The following is a 15,281-nucleotide window of genomic DNA, read 5'->3' as shown; positions in this document are numbered from 1 at the left end:
CTTATCAGTGCAATGATACCTACTTCTCAGGGTTGTTTGAAGCTTCAGTAAGGTAATATTTGAAAGAGAATTTTTTTAAAAATGTAAAATGCTACCTAAATATTAGTAGATAGTTTGCTGCTTTTTGACTTTCTGTCATCCAAAGAACTTCTGTTTGAGGTTTATTTCTCATTTTGAAATCTTTGTGAAAGGTAGGGCTGCACCTTCTATGTAGAAGCTGCAAGGGGCAGGCATTTTATTTCCCAGTTCCGGGCAGCTATAGGCATGGTCACTTGACCTTGGCTCACTTAATGAAATCCTCCTTCATGGGACTTAGAATTTTGAGGAGTGACAGGTATGTTAGTTAATTTGACTCAAATTATATATGCCATAAAATTGCTTCATCTATTGTATAACTTTACATCTAACACGAGGTGAATTCAAATTCCCTGATGCAATTAACTGTACATATAGAAGGCTGCATGGTTTTTAGTAGTTTCCAAGAGGTATTTATTCTGAAAATATGAACTTTCCTTTAAAGCAGAATAGAGAGAACACTTTCATTTTCCCTGGGCAAAGAGGGCACATAGAATGTTGTATATATTTTAATATGTGACATATTGAATTAAGCAGAAAAATCATGTTTTTAGAACTTTGTCTCTATAAATTTCTCTCAGGAGTTTTTTGTAAAAGTAAACTTGTTCAAGCTATAAAGATTTTCTTTTTGCAAGACAGATACGGTTTAATTAATTCCAAGCAACTTGTAGCTGGAAGCAAGAAGGTAGTTTCAGGAGTATTTTTGTTACTATTGTTGGTTTTTGGCTGTTAGTTTTTAAAAAGTGAGACATTCTAGGCTTTGTGGTGGAAGACTGTGTAACTTTTTCTTTTCTTTTTTTCAGATTGAGTCTTGCTCTGTTGCCTAGGCTGGAGTGTAGTAGTGTCATCTCCCTTGCTATAACCTCTACCTTCCAGGTTCAAGCAATTATCCTGCCTCAGTCTCCCGAGTAGCTGGGACTACAGGCACATGCCACCACATCCGGATAATTTTTGTAATTTTAGTAGAGACAGGATTTCACCATATTGGCCAGGCTGCTCTCGAACTCCTAATCTTGTGGTCTGCCCGCCTTGGCCTTCCAAAGTGCTGGGATTACAGGCGTGAGTCTCTGTGCCCAGTCTAACTTTTTCTTAATGGTGCCTACTAAGCCTGAAAATCAATCAGGGAATGGAGTTTAGTGTATTGGGAATTGTAAAGTGCATGCTTAATGTTGAGTCTTTTAGAAGGAAACAGCAGAGATCTAGACAAAAACAGGCCTTATGAGACTGCCTACTGCAGGATTTTTGTGAAAGACACAGGAATAGTTCTGAAGATCAACATTGTGCAGAGCCACATAATTCTCAGTCATATTTATGGTTTGCATTATATTTCAATTTATTTTGATAGCAAATCATCATACTTATCATTGTATGAAGACATTGTAGCTAGAAAAAGTAGAAAGTATCCTAGTTGTCTTCCCAGAAGCTCAGTGGTTTTGCTTAGGTTAGGTCATCAGAGGTCATTCCCCTGGGTGGCTCCAACTCTAGGTCTATGAGAATAATGAAATGAATTTTATGTTAGAAAAACAGAGCTAACGGGCAACAACCATAATACTGCTCAACAGATGCATACAACCTCATGCTATTTTAATATTTATGCCAAAAATGACTCTGTCTAGGATGACCCATATATCCACTATGGCCCATCTCATAGGTCCAGAATAAGAAAAAAATGTAAGACAGTCCCAATACCAATAGTGATGGTTTTATATGTCATACACCAGGGCACACTGCATATTGTGCAGTGTTTCTTTTTTTTCTTTTCTTTTTTTTTTTTTTTTGAGACAGAGTCTTGCCCTGTCGCCCAGGCTGGAGTGCAGTGGCATGATCTCAGCTCACTGCAAGCTCTGCCTCCCGGGTTCACGCCATTCTCCTGCCTCAGCCTCCCGAGTAGCTGGGACCACAGGCGCCAGCACCTATCTGGCTTAGTTTTGTATTTTCAGTAGAGATAGGGTTTCACCACATTGGCTAGGCTGATCTTGAACTCCTGCCCTTGTGATCCACCCTCCTCCGCCTCCCAAAGTGCTGGGATTACAGGCGTGAGCCACCGTGCCCAGCCTGTGCAGTGTTTTTAAATTACATTTTTAACTGGTGATGAATGCGACTTTCTGCTCTATGGTAATAACAATTATGGCCAGGGCAAAGCTGTCATCCAGTGGCGTAATGAGTCCCCCAATCATGAAATTGAGACAATAGTTCAGTAGTTTTAATTTTAGCAAAACACTAAGCGTGAATTTTTATCAAATCATCTTCTACTTTGTATTAGAGCCAAATAGTCTCCCTTAATTTTTTCCCTCTTCCAAGACAATATAATATAGTTATGTCATAGTTCTATCTGCACAGTATAAAAAATTCCATATTTCATTGTCTTCAATGAGTTTATACTTTGGAGTGATAATGCAATGAGAGACACAAATCTGTTCCCTCACAGCCTCAGTTCCTATGTTTCTCCATAGTGTGAGCAACTCTCTGTGCTGGGTGTGATTCTGGTATTTAAAATATTTTCACCCAATCTAATTCTACATTGTGTACCAACTCATTTATGTTTTTGGCAACCCAGAGGGACTACGACTTGCTTCCAAAGCTAACAACAAAAAATACCAGGCGTTGTGAGATTTATTAAGAGACAGAGATTTGCCGGACATGGTGGCTCACGCCTGTAATCCCAGCACTTTGGGAGGCCAACGTGGGTGAATCATGAGGTCAGGAGATCAAGACCATCCTGGCTAATGCAGCGAAACTCCGTCTCTACTAAAAATAGAAAAAATTAGCCAGGTGTGGTCGTGGGCGCTTATAGTCCCAGCTACTCGGGAGACTGAGGCAGGAGAATGGCGTGAACCCAGGAGGGGTACCTTGCAGTGAGCTGAGATCATACCACTGCACTCCAGACTGGGCAACAGAGTGAGACTCCATCTTAGGGGCGGCGGGGGCGGGGGGAGCGGAAAGAGAGACAGAGATTCTGTCTCCAAAAGTGCATGCAAGTGTGGCCACAATCAATTTGGAGCTTGAAGGCTTGAAGAAAAAGATTGATCAGGGAGACCAATAACTGTCAAGATGAGAATTGAAGATTTTAATAAGACTCTAATTGAGAGTGAAATAGTGTAAAACTGTTGACTGGAAGACATGAATCATAGGTATTACTAGGGATCGGAATACCTTGAGACAAAAAGCTTCAACTTCTATGAGTGATTCAAATCCCTAACTAGAGATGGGTAGGCTTAAATGGAAATGAAACACGTAGGTTTTAGGAACTGCTTTACTCTAAACAATGTGCCACTTCTGCAGATCACCTGTTATAGCAAGGGAAAAATCATTGAAGAAAATGGATATTTTCTACTTGAATAGTTTAATATATGATGAAAAGACTGATCTATCTGAGGGAAAGTCCTCAGCACTTACTCTGAAATCATTACATTAAGACATGGATTTAGAGCAGCTCATGACTAGGATTGTGTCATTTTGGGGGTAATGCTGCTGATAGTTGAATGACTTCACAGTTGTGCAATACAGCTATAAAACTCCCCCTGGAACCCAGGAACTGCAATGAGTTGGTTGTGTTCTGGAAACCTAAGATAAGTGGTAAAACTGTGGTCCCATTATTTCTGGATATCAAATCCCTCAGACGTATAACCTTGTGAACAAACTATAATTTGCATTTTCAAAGCTATGTAACTATTCCCGAAATAATTGAACCTTGGTAGGGCTTCATCATTGCAGAATGCAATGGTGATAAACAAGAAGTGGATAAAATTGAGCTCAAAACAGTCAATGCATGTTACCAAAATCCATGGAGGGAATATGTGAATAATTTTAGGAAGGAATATGTGAATATGTGAATAATCCGTCCCGATGATCAAAATGTATTTGGGTAGCCAAACAATTGAGTAGCACAGAAATCAAAGGATTAATTAAAGGCCAGAGAAAAATGTAGACTAACAGGAGGAATAAGAAATTTCATTTCTTCATCTTATCAGATGAAGATAATGACCATGAATCAGAAGAATCGATATATTAGAATCTTCATTAATTTGTCACTGACAAACTGAGTTTATCTCTTGATTTAGTTAGCATTAAAAATACTTCTGAAATGTGTTCTGAAAAGAAATCTCTTGAAATCCATCAAATTATTACTTCCTCCTTACTTATCTTAGGATATCTTCTCCTATTTTAGTTTTCCCAAAGCCTGAAAACACACAACACTAAGGAAATGCACTCTGAGTTCTGAATAATAACATAGTCCAGTGAAAAACATATTCAAAATCAAAGTTATATAGCTTTCAAAATAACCCTGACTTTCAATCAAAGCTTAATAAATCTTGAAGGATGAGAGATGAGGTCACTGTTGCATATTGCTATTTTAAATCTTTGGAGATTATTACATGTGGATTGAGATAAAGAGAAAGTAGATTCATTCCAATGGTGGGAAGATGTAATAATTTAGCAGCAACAGAGATCAGGAATTATTTTAACTCTAGAATATTTACACTTCAAGTAACTTGCATTTTGATTTTTATTCCTTGGAAAATTATTTAGAGAACTTACTTCATCTTTAGGACATGATATTTGTATACCAAAGCACAAAAATATATGGGCAGGAAAACTTTTTAGTTTAGATTCATATCAGTAGTAGTAGGAGCATCAGTGCAACAACTTTGCTAGTATTACTGCTAATATTCATTTTTACTACTTTTTAGATATTTTATATATACCATCTCAATCATTATAACAACACTGTGAGGGAGATATTGAAAATTTCATTTTACATGAAAGGAAACTCATCTTTAGACAGGTTAGATAACTTGCTCAAATTCACAGATAGAGTGGGGATTCTAATCCAGGTTGGGTGATTTCAAGTACGAGTTTTCTTGACCATCCCCCTTGCACTGGTTCTCAGAGTGTTAATTTTCTTTTCTATTGCTTCAGAAGACTTAAATAATTAATAGTTGAAAAGCTGAATATGGCGAAATGATTTAATGTTATTAGTCAATGGATTGGAAGGCTTTTGTTTCCACATTATTTTGGGCAGGTTGTCAGTAAGTCAGCAAAATAAAACTTGACATCATTAAAAAGCCTTAGTTCAGCTAAGAACTGAGATCCAAACAAGTTTGCATCAAAAGTCTCAGGCATAATATCTTTAGCATAAATACAACTGAATCTGGAGAGAAAATATTTTTGTTGAAATGTGCAGAGTTCAGGTCAACTTCAGTTTAAGATGTGAACTTATGTAGGAATAAACTCTTTTATGTTCTTAATATCTACATCTGGCATTTTTTAATAGGTGAAAATATAGTAACTGAAAAAAGCAAGTAACACTATTTCAACAGTAGTGTTTTAATTTGAATAAGAAGGTCCCTTTTCTCCTAAGGTCCTTGCTGTGTCATTTTTAAGACTTGATGAACCCTGTCTTTAAACTCAGAGTTCTTCCTATTGAAGTGCATCAGAATCTTTTTTTTTTTTTTTTTTTTTTTGAGACGGAGTCTCACTCTGTCACCCAGGCTGGAGTGCAGTGGCCAGATCTCAGTTCACTGCAAGCTCCGCCTCCTGGGTTTATGCCATTCTCCTGCCTCAGCCTCCGGAGTAGCTGGGACTACAGGCGCCCACCACCTCGCCCGGCTAGCTTTTTTGTATTTTTTTAGTAGAGACGGGCAGAATCCTTTAAATGTTCTTTATGCTGTCATTATGTTACATGTGAGATTATGATGGATGAAGCACAAGGCAGGGGACCAGTAAACCTGGATTCTAGTCTTAAATATATCAGAAGTTGATTGTTTGCTCTTGTGAAAGTGTAAGCTCTTTAACTTTTCTCAGTGCTTAATATTCTCATCTGTAAAATGAGTTTGAGCCAATGAGAATAAATTTGTTAAAGTCTCCTTCCAATTCTTTGATATTTAAAATACATCATACAATGCTGGATTCTTTGGTCCTGCATTTAAAAAATATACTTACCAAAGTTAATACACATGCTTCAGGACTACAGGATATTCTTCAATTCAGCATCAATCTAATAATGAAAAAAGAATGTTATATAACTTATGAAGTATTTCATTTGTAGCCTACTAGATCATGCAGAAGGTATACAAAATCTTGAAACCTTGGTTAGAGGAAAGGATTCTTGCCAAGATGCAATGTTACATTGCAGTTTTTATTAGCCACCCTTCACATTTATTTAGCTTTACATCATTTCTGCCATTGAAGGGCTTACAGTCTGCTGGGAAAAGTAGACAAGAAAAAATGGCAGTAGAGTTTAATAAGTGCTAATTATTGGGTGCACACAGAATGTTATTGGACAACAGAGAAGTTTGAGTGCCAGGGAAGAATTCTCAGAGGAGGAGATGTCTTCTAACTTGAGCCCTAAAGCCTGATGAACTATTCAGCCAAGGCAAGCCTGATGAGAAATAGGGCAAGTGGGTGGAGTCATTACATGCAAAGACTTTGAGGTAAGAGCAAGTTTCATGTGTCTGGAAAACTGCAAGTAGCTCAGGAGAACCCAAGTAGGAGGCACAACAAGTGATGAAAGCAAGTCACTACTTGGAGAAGAAATCAAGGTCCAAAATATCTGTATTTTGTTTTTAAAAAAAGCACTTTAATTTGAAAGCAATGAGAACTATTAGAGAAGGGTATTAACCATTTTTGTGTTTTAAAAAGGTTGATTTGACCTCAGTATAGAGATGGGATTGGATGTGAGGCACTGTGGGCAGACTGGAGGTGGGAGACCAATGGACAGGCTGTAATTCAGGTGAAAGATGGCCTGAAACTAAATACCAAGAATGTAGAAGAATGTGGGTGGGAGATTGAGAGATGCTGCAGAGTTAGAATTGATGAGATTTGGAATTTTATTTGGTGCATATGGAAAAAGAGAAGGAGAAATAAAAAGAGTCACTAAATTTTCATTGTGGGGCAATGGGTAAATGACGATAGTATTCATAAACTCAAAACCATAGAGCAAGTTATAGGAAAAATATTTTGGCTGTGTTGATTTTAAATTTCTTATGGGACAAGATACTGGGGGAGAAGAGAGTCCTATAGGCAGTTGGATAAAAAGCCTGATGCTGAAGGAGAGATCTTGGTTGGAGGTAGCGATTTGGAGATTAAAAGCATAAGCATTGATGAAAACAGTTGAGAAAATGTAGTACCATGGAAATGAAGAGACAGGAAAAAACTCTGTAAACAAATTTAAGAGATAGGTAAAGGAAGAGGACACATGAAATAGAACAAGAAGATAGGAATCATAGAAAGACAAAAAGTAGAAAATAATAATACAGATGCTAAGTAAATTGGTTCAAGAAGAAAGGAATACTTATCGGTATCAAGTGTTTTGAGGAGAAACCTGATAAGAACTGAAAAATGTTTATTAGATTTAGCAAGAAGGATACTGTTGGCATACCTTTGTTGATAGTCATATGGTACCAACAAAAGCCAGACTGCAAAGGGTTGAGGAGTTAATAAGTGTGAGGAGCTGGAGTATATGGTATTCTTGCAAGAATCTTGGCTGTAAGGGAGGAGAAAGAAATATGGCTAGGGAGGCATCTAAAGTGCCTTATTTATTATTTTTTGAGATAAGAAGAAGAGTAACTTTAATACAAATTGGACAGAGCTGGTAGAAATGTTGATGCAAAAGAAGAGAGTATATCTAATGGAGGAAGAGTGCAAGGAAGTGAGATGGATAGAATTCAGGGTGATATTACCAACCCAGTATCATTTTTGCTACTTAACAATAATTTTGGATTTTCAGTCAATAGTCTTCTATCAATACTTTGCTTTTGTCATGATTAGCTAAGTTAGGGCTGAAGTCTATGACAAGGACACTGAGGAAGAGTAACAGACTAATACAGAATAAACTTAGATTTTCCTAACATCATATAACCTCTGTAAGTTTTATTCAACCCATCTGTAAAAGGGGGAATTAAAATAATAATTAATATCTAGAACTGTTTTGGGTTATTCTATAAATACATATATGCCAGGCTATTAATATTTCTGCTTAACATATAGCAGTGACTTAATCAACGATAGTTATGACACTGAGGATTATAAAATCAAGTTATACCAAGAGATAAAACAAACTACAGTGAATATACTAGTTTTTCCTGATATAAGAAAGACAGAAGGGAGCATGGGGGTAGACAGTATATCACTCTACTTGTCGGTTTCCTCTTTGCCCTGCTTCCACTTGGCTATTTGTATTTGTCTCTATGTTTTCAAGATTTTAGTGATCAATTCCAGCATATCACAATGACTTTTGGAATATTTTGGGAAATCATATCTGATGCTCACTAGCAGTCTGTTGAAACATTTTAAAGGAAGCATAGTAATGCTCTGCCTGAATGATGGTGGAAAGAGAAAAAAAGATTGCAAGTCTAGTTTTGTAACTATAGGTTTTTCTGCAGGCAAATGGGCCTTTTTTGGCATAAACAAATGAACCAGCTCTACGAGTACCAAAGCCAAAAGAAAATGACATTGGTTGTTCTATGTCCTGGTCATTTCAAGATTGGGGTGAGGAAACACTAAATTTCCATGTAATGAAACACTAAATTAGTATGGTTCAGAAGCCCCTTTTGCCAGTCTTCCAGTAGTTGTGCCAAGTGTATTTGGAATGACAAGTAGAGACTGATCCCTGGATATAAGTGACTTGGAGTGAAAGGAGTAGATGGATATTTCTTTTAAGGAAATTTTTTTCAAGCAAATATATGACAAAGAGATCTCACAAATTAGGATCCAAATATTATAGGACAAGTGGGACATTCACATTAGGCATTGGAAATTAAAGAGAATGCTGTTCAAATGGATGTTGCACTAACGTGAAGTCAGAAAGGAGGGGTGAACTTGCCTACCTAGCTATGAGATCAGTTTACAAAGGCAATCAGAAGGCTAATGGAAATACTAGAGGATTTAATCTCTGAGTGCTCTGAATAATCAAATGTGCACAAGTATCTCAACAATTCCATTCATCTCACCCTACTTTAGCAATTACTGAAAGATAGGCTACTCAGCTGCTATAAATTTACTAGCGATAAAGCAAGAAGAGAGAGAGCTATAAACCTGCCTTCTCATCATTGTAGTGATTTGAATGGCAGTATGTTATAATGAAAAATATATTGAAAACCAACTCAAAGAAATGAAAAACCAGGGGCTTTTAGGAAGCATGAATTTGCACTTTAACCTCAGTTTGTCTTGTATGATGTCAGGCAGGACAGTGCATATCTGTATAGACAGATAACAAAGGCACAGGGAAGGGTTTCAAAAGTGACGTTTCTTACAGAATCTAAAAGACATTTAGACGGTTTTCTTCTTCTGTCATAATAACAGACTCTCAGAACAAATTTTTCTGGTAGCAAACACTTCTATGTAAGGTGATTTTATTTTTCTAGGTTAAGGCCACTTAAATTGATATTAAATTTAGGTTACCAAAAGCAACTTGGTATGAAAGGAAGGAACTGTTCCAATTAATTAATTATTTTATGCTAAAAATGTTATAGTGACCACAATGACCAAAATATTCTGACAATCTAGCTTTTTCTGTTTTTATGTTGAGAATCTTAGTTTGAATTTTAATGAACAATTAAGATGCCATATTTGTCAGTAGAATTTAAAGAAAAGACTTTTATTCTACTGTACTCTCGCCATCTGGAATTCTGACTTTATAAATTGTTACAAACAAGATTAGCAAATAGGTTTCAGACCAGAGTGCAAATATGGAAATCAGAAAAGAAACCAGAATCCCTAAGGCTATAAGGAGGACATTAGAAAAAGATGTAGCTCCATTTGTCAAACTAAGACTTTTTTCTTAGGCACTGCACAATAAAATAAAACAAAACAAAACATAACAAAACAAATAAAATTTTACTACAATATGAATATTAAGAAATTTGGAATGCATAGCTCAATACTTTAAAAAAATACTTTACACAGCTTAATTTTTAAAAAGCGACTTCAAGTATAAAAAAGCTGCTATTGCGAAGACAGAATAGACATTTTCTAGTTGATAGAGAAAGCCAGGGTGATTGCAGGAGAAATTACAAAGGGAATATCACAGCTTAATTTACAGAAGAATGTTCTCCTAATGCAGCTATCTGGCAATGAAATCGGCCATTTCCGTTTCGACTCCTGGGAGTAGATACATTAAATGGAGGCTGAATGCACCTCTGGAAGGAATTAACTGAGTGAGAAATTACTCTAGATGATCTTTATAGTTTTCTTTGAGCATTTATACTTCTGTGACCTGCTTTTTTAAAAATTAAGTTCTTGGATATTTTTAAATTCAGTCTAATAGAAGCTAGGCTTTATTGCTTTCACAGCTGATAGATGAACAAAACTTCAGGTAAATTCTTAAATTATTTAACTTATAGAAAGGGGCTTCTGGCCGGGTGCGGTGGGTGGCTCACTCCTGTAATCCTAGCACTTTGGGAGGCCTAGGTGGGCGGATCACTTCAGGGCAGGAGTTCCAGACCAGCCTGGCCAACATGGTGAAACCCCATCTCTACTAAAAATACAAAAATTAGCTGGGCATGGTGGTGCGAACCTATAATCCCAGCTACTCAGGAGGCTGAGGCAGGAGAATCACTTGAGCCCAGAAGGTGGAGGTTGCAGTGAGCAGAGATCTCACCACTGTACTCCAGCCTGGGTGACGGAATGAAACTTCATCTCAAAACAAACAAACAAACAAACAAACAAGCAAGCAAGCAAGCAAGCAAGCAAGCAAGCAAGCAAAACAAGAGTTTAAGGGCTTCTAATTGGCATGAAATCATTTAACCCATTCCTAACCCTGCCTCTATATTTGAGAAATAGGGTGGGCAACACAACACAATTCTTGGAGTTATTACTAATGTCTCCAAATAAGCAGTAAAGTGAAATGAAGTGTTGTTTTTGTCTTTTGACTCTTCTAAAAAAATGAAATGCTTGCTGGAGAGTAACAGGTAAAATGGAGGATGTGAACATATGGGCTGACATTTTCTGAAAAAGGCGAGGAAAACACACCCCTCCCCATGAGAATAGGGCAGATACTGACTTGCTGAAAGAAATCTTAGTACAAGACACTTGAAATCTCAGAAGTCGAAGCATAGCTCAGGTCTACTAACAATAGGCCCACACAATCTACCTGAGGTCTCCTCCCCTCTCTCACACCTTCAGTCTATATAAAGATGGGCAGAATACAAGATACCAACATAACACTGTGGTTTATAGGAGAAAACCAATAGGCCTCGGATGCAGTGATTAGATAAACACTAATTCATCTATTAATACTATCAGAGAAAACAAAAAGGTCTGGCCAGAACTGCCTGTGTTTTGCACAAATTAAAAAATAAATGATATGGCAACTATGGAAATACATTTACAGGAGAGAAGGGGAAAGAGAGAAAGGAGGAGGGGATTGGGGAAGGGGTTATTTTATTGTTAACAATATTGGATCTGAACCAGGAAGCGGGAGGGGAAGGAAGAAAAAGGGGAGACAGGGATGAGGGGAAGGGACATTTAAGAAAAGATGAATCCAAGAACTATCCAAAATTGGGGGGAGTAGGGAGGGAAACTGGAAGATACATAGGAGTTCTAATATCTTTAGCTTTCAGAATTTGGAGCCAACTGCTAGTGTCTAAAAAAGAAATTTGTAATTAAAAAAAGACTAAAATTTTAATATTCTTTAAAATCATTTTTAGTTTTCAGAAAATAACTCTTATAGTAATGAAACATTTGTGACCTTTAGAAATTCTTCAGTTGCATTTTTTCTTATGTCATATTAAAACAAAATTAAATGCAATATTTTTATAATTGACATATTAATAGAAGGTATGATATGACCCCATTTTTCTAAAGTATTTCTTTTTATCAATCTACCTACCTATATATGCATATGTATATATCTACATAAACACACATACAGATATATGAAATGCAATTTACCTTCACCATGTGAAGGTAATGAACTGTGATGTTTTCACTGTATTCTTATTCTTCTCTTTTTCATTTAAAAAGGCTGTTATTAGGTTACAACTCACAATTCATAAAACACTACACATATTTTGTTGCCTGTATTCACAGACTTTTTGTTTCTTAAAAAAAGTATAAAATTTCCTAAGTTTTACAACTGCCTCAACTTGTTTTTAAATGAGCATAACATGAAAGCAGTTATGTTTCTTACTTTCATTGCAAAGACAACCAAGTTATAATAACACCAGGAAAAGCCTGTCACATAATGACATCTCAATAACAGGAAAGAAATGAGTAGATCTGAGTGCATACGTTCTTAAAAGATTCTGCCGTATTAAGTAGAGGGTTACATTTTCCTACCTCTGAATCACAGTAAAGAGGAGGTGAGTTTGTGAAACAGCAGTAGGAGGCAAATTTTGTGCGCTTGTTAACCAGCTCTGCCAGTTCCGTGGGTGTGGCATCGGGCAATTTTGCTCTTAGTTGCTCTGCCAGTCTGAAAAACCATTTAAATGTAAGGTCTTACTACATGTATTTATTTTATACAAATTTCTAATGCAAAATAATAGCCATTTCAGATGAAATACTTGCCTGTCTCAAGAAAATTCTATACCTGTGGTATAGAATAGTCAATTTGAGATCAGAAAGTGAAACATATGTCTCTTTGAGGTCATAAAAGTAAACATACAAATCGCTGCTGAATTGGAATTCCAGTCTTCTTTCATTTCCTCATTATTTCAACATGGAAGAGTCCCTTTTCTATTTTTTCCTAACCTTTCACCTTCTCTTCAGTTTTAGATTTCAAATTCCTTAAAGAATATTTCCTTTACAAGACCTCATACCACCTTAATGCCCCTTTTTCTCTCATAATTTATATAATTTCACCCTCAATTTACCTACTTCTCAACTCACTATATTGCAAAACACTGATATGGGAGTAAAGACACTTTGGCTCTGATTTTTAGCTCTACTAAAAATGAACTCTCCATCTCTCTTTCAGGATGGTGATAGGACTTGATATGTCCTGATTCTTTCAATTTGAACAATCGATGATCTCGGCATCTCTCCACTCCCATAATGAATAACTCAGCTTGGTTTTATGACTTTCTTCAGGAAATGCTTGCTTGCCAGCCCAGAGTTGGGCAATTGGAGATAAGGAGACCCAAGCTAATCTAGAGTTGGGCTTGGCAAGGATGGATGCTGAGAAGGGACAAAAGGGTAAGGGTGACCAGTTAGTTAATAAAAGCATTGTTGAAATAAGTAGGTTTGAGCTGCTGGGGGGTGCAAATGAGGCTAGAAGAGACTCAGAGGATGCAAAAAAAAAAAAAAAAAAAAAAAAAAAAATGTTGAGGGGTAGGGAATAGGATCTGAGAAATTTACTAAAGTTAGGAAAAATGTCATGGTCTGCTCAATGGAGACTTTCCCCAAGAACTTTATTATGGCCTATTATTTTACTGTTAATGTCTATTTATAGAAAATGCTTTTTCCTTGTCTTAATTGAGAAAAATGACTATTATATAACATTATTGGTAGTTAACATTTCTATTTCTAATTTATAGGGTATATATGTTGTTGATGGCTGACAGTATGCTTGATTGAAAGTTTCGGTCTTCTTGCCAGGCAATATGCCATGAAGTTAGATAATACTTTTAGCAGTTTTATAGGTCCTCAATTTTGTACAGCAATATCTACAGAAAATTCTGGGGTAAGAATATTGCTAAGCTATGTGCTCATTTTGCCATTTGGAATCAAGTTCCTGCAGATAGATTTTGTAATCTATATTTTTGTGGCTGTTTTAGTTGGCCGCTCACTTGATAAACATGACATTTTTTCCCCCAGAAAAATGTAGCTTATTCCTATACAGATGTTAGATTCAAACTACTTTTTAAAAAATAAAACGATTTAGGGGGTAAAAGGGCATTTTTGTTACATGGATGTATTGCATAGTGAAGTCTAGGTTTTTAGTGTAACCATCACCCAAATTGTGTACACTGTATCCAATAGAGAGTTCCTTATCCTTCACCCCTCTCCCACCCTCCCACCTTTTGGGGTCTCCAATGTCTATTATTCTACTCTATGAGATTCTGACTACTTTAAAAAACTCCTAATTGAACCTCCTTTTTTTTGTTGTTCACTGAAGACAAGCTTAAGTGTTCAGCTATGCTTTCAATTCATAGTACTAAGAAAATATTACTGATAAATTTGGAGGATACAGCCAGAACAAGTTTCTTACTTTTTCTTGTACTCAGTAAATGTATTTTCTGAATAATCTGCACATAGTTTTTGTCCTTTGTCAATGAAAGAAGATAGTTCCTGCTTTAGTAGAGGGCCCTGTAAGAAAACAATAATTGCATAACAAAATTATTTGTCTTGAAATGTTGTCCCATCTGGCCATTAAATCAAAATTCCAAATATTGTATCAGTATGAGTATTATATACCTTAAGCATTGACAAATATTTTCTACAGAAGGCAGGATAGTAAATATTTTAGGGTTTGCACGCCATATATGGTCTTTGTTGCAACTACTCAACTCTGTACAGAAGCAGTTGTAAGCTTTGCAGAAACAATGAGGATGACTGTGTCCCAGTGGAAGTTAATGTATGAACACTGAAATTTGAACTTTGTATAATTTTCATGGGTCATGAGATACTGATGTTCTCTTGCTTTTTTCCCAGCAATGTAAAAATGTAAAACCATTCTTCTATTCTTAGTTTGTAGGCCATATAAAAGCAGGCAGTGAGCAAGTTTTGGCTCATGAACTGTAATTTTCCAACCCTTGATCTATGTGTTTGATAAAGAAAATCTAGCAAATATACCTTAGTATTAAAACAGGTAGTTGAGTCTTCAACATCACAGCATTCACCAAGACTTTTTAGGGTTGGCTCAAGTACTTTAATGAGGAATACTTCTGGAAGATGAGTTCTTCTGCTTAGTTCAAATGTATACCTAGCATGAGAGAGAAAAGGAGATAGGTGTTATATATTTACATATTTATTTATTTATTTATTTATTTTTTTTTTTTTTGATGGAGTCTCCCTCCGTCACCCAGTTTGGAGTGAAGTGGCACCATCTTGGCTCACTGCAACCTCTGCCTCCTGGGCATGCCTCAGCCTCCCAAGTAGCTGGGATTATAGGTGCCTGCCACCATGCTCGACTAATTTTTGTATTTTCAATGGAGATGGGGTTTCACCATGTTGGCCAGGGTTGTCTGGAACTTTTGACCTCAAGTGATCTGCCTGAGTCAGCCTCCTAAAGTGCTGGGATTGTGGGGATGAGCCACCGTGCCCGG

General features: G+C 36.6%; 1 protein-coding gene across 2 annotated transcripts in view; it reads right to left on the bottom strand.

Annotated features, from left to right (window-relative positions):
• Window positions 1-1,383: 1,383 nt before the first annotated feature.
• The window catches only part of GC (GC vitamin D binding protein), a 68,957-nt gene continuing 55,059 nt past the window's right edge, over window positions 1,384-15,281 (bottom strand). For both annotated transcript variants that reach the window (XM_023190251.1, XM_023190253.1), the window contains exons 10-14: window positions 14,809-14,938; window positions 14,225-14,322; window positions 12,355-12,487; window positions 6,019-6,073; window positions 1,384-1,562 (exon numbers count right to left, since the gene is read on the bottom strand). In XM_023190251.1, coding sequence (XP_023046019.1) covers window positions 6,044-6,073; window positions 12,355-12,487; window positions 14,225-14,322; window positions 14,809-14,938 — 391 coding nt within the window. In that variant the 3' untranslated portion in view covers window positions 1,384-1,562; window positions 6,019-6,043. The remainder of the gene's footprint in view (window positions 1,563-6,018; window positions 6,074-12,354; window positions 12,488-14,224; window positions 14,323-14,808; window positions 14,939-15,281) is intronic.

The sequence above is a fragment of the Piliocolobus tephrosceles genome, chromosome 3 (assembly GCF_002776525.5).
Source record: "Piliocolobus tephrosceles isolate RC106 chromosome 3, ASM277652v3, whole genome shotgun sequence".
In the NCBI taxonomy this organism is placed as follows: domain Eukaryota; kingdom Metazoa; phylum Chordata; class Mammalia; order Primates; family Cercopithecidae; genus Piliocolobus; species Piliocolobus tephrosceles.
The sequence above is the reverse complement of the archived record's forward strand: the minus strand, read 5'-3'. Positions and strand labels throughout refer to the sequence as shown.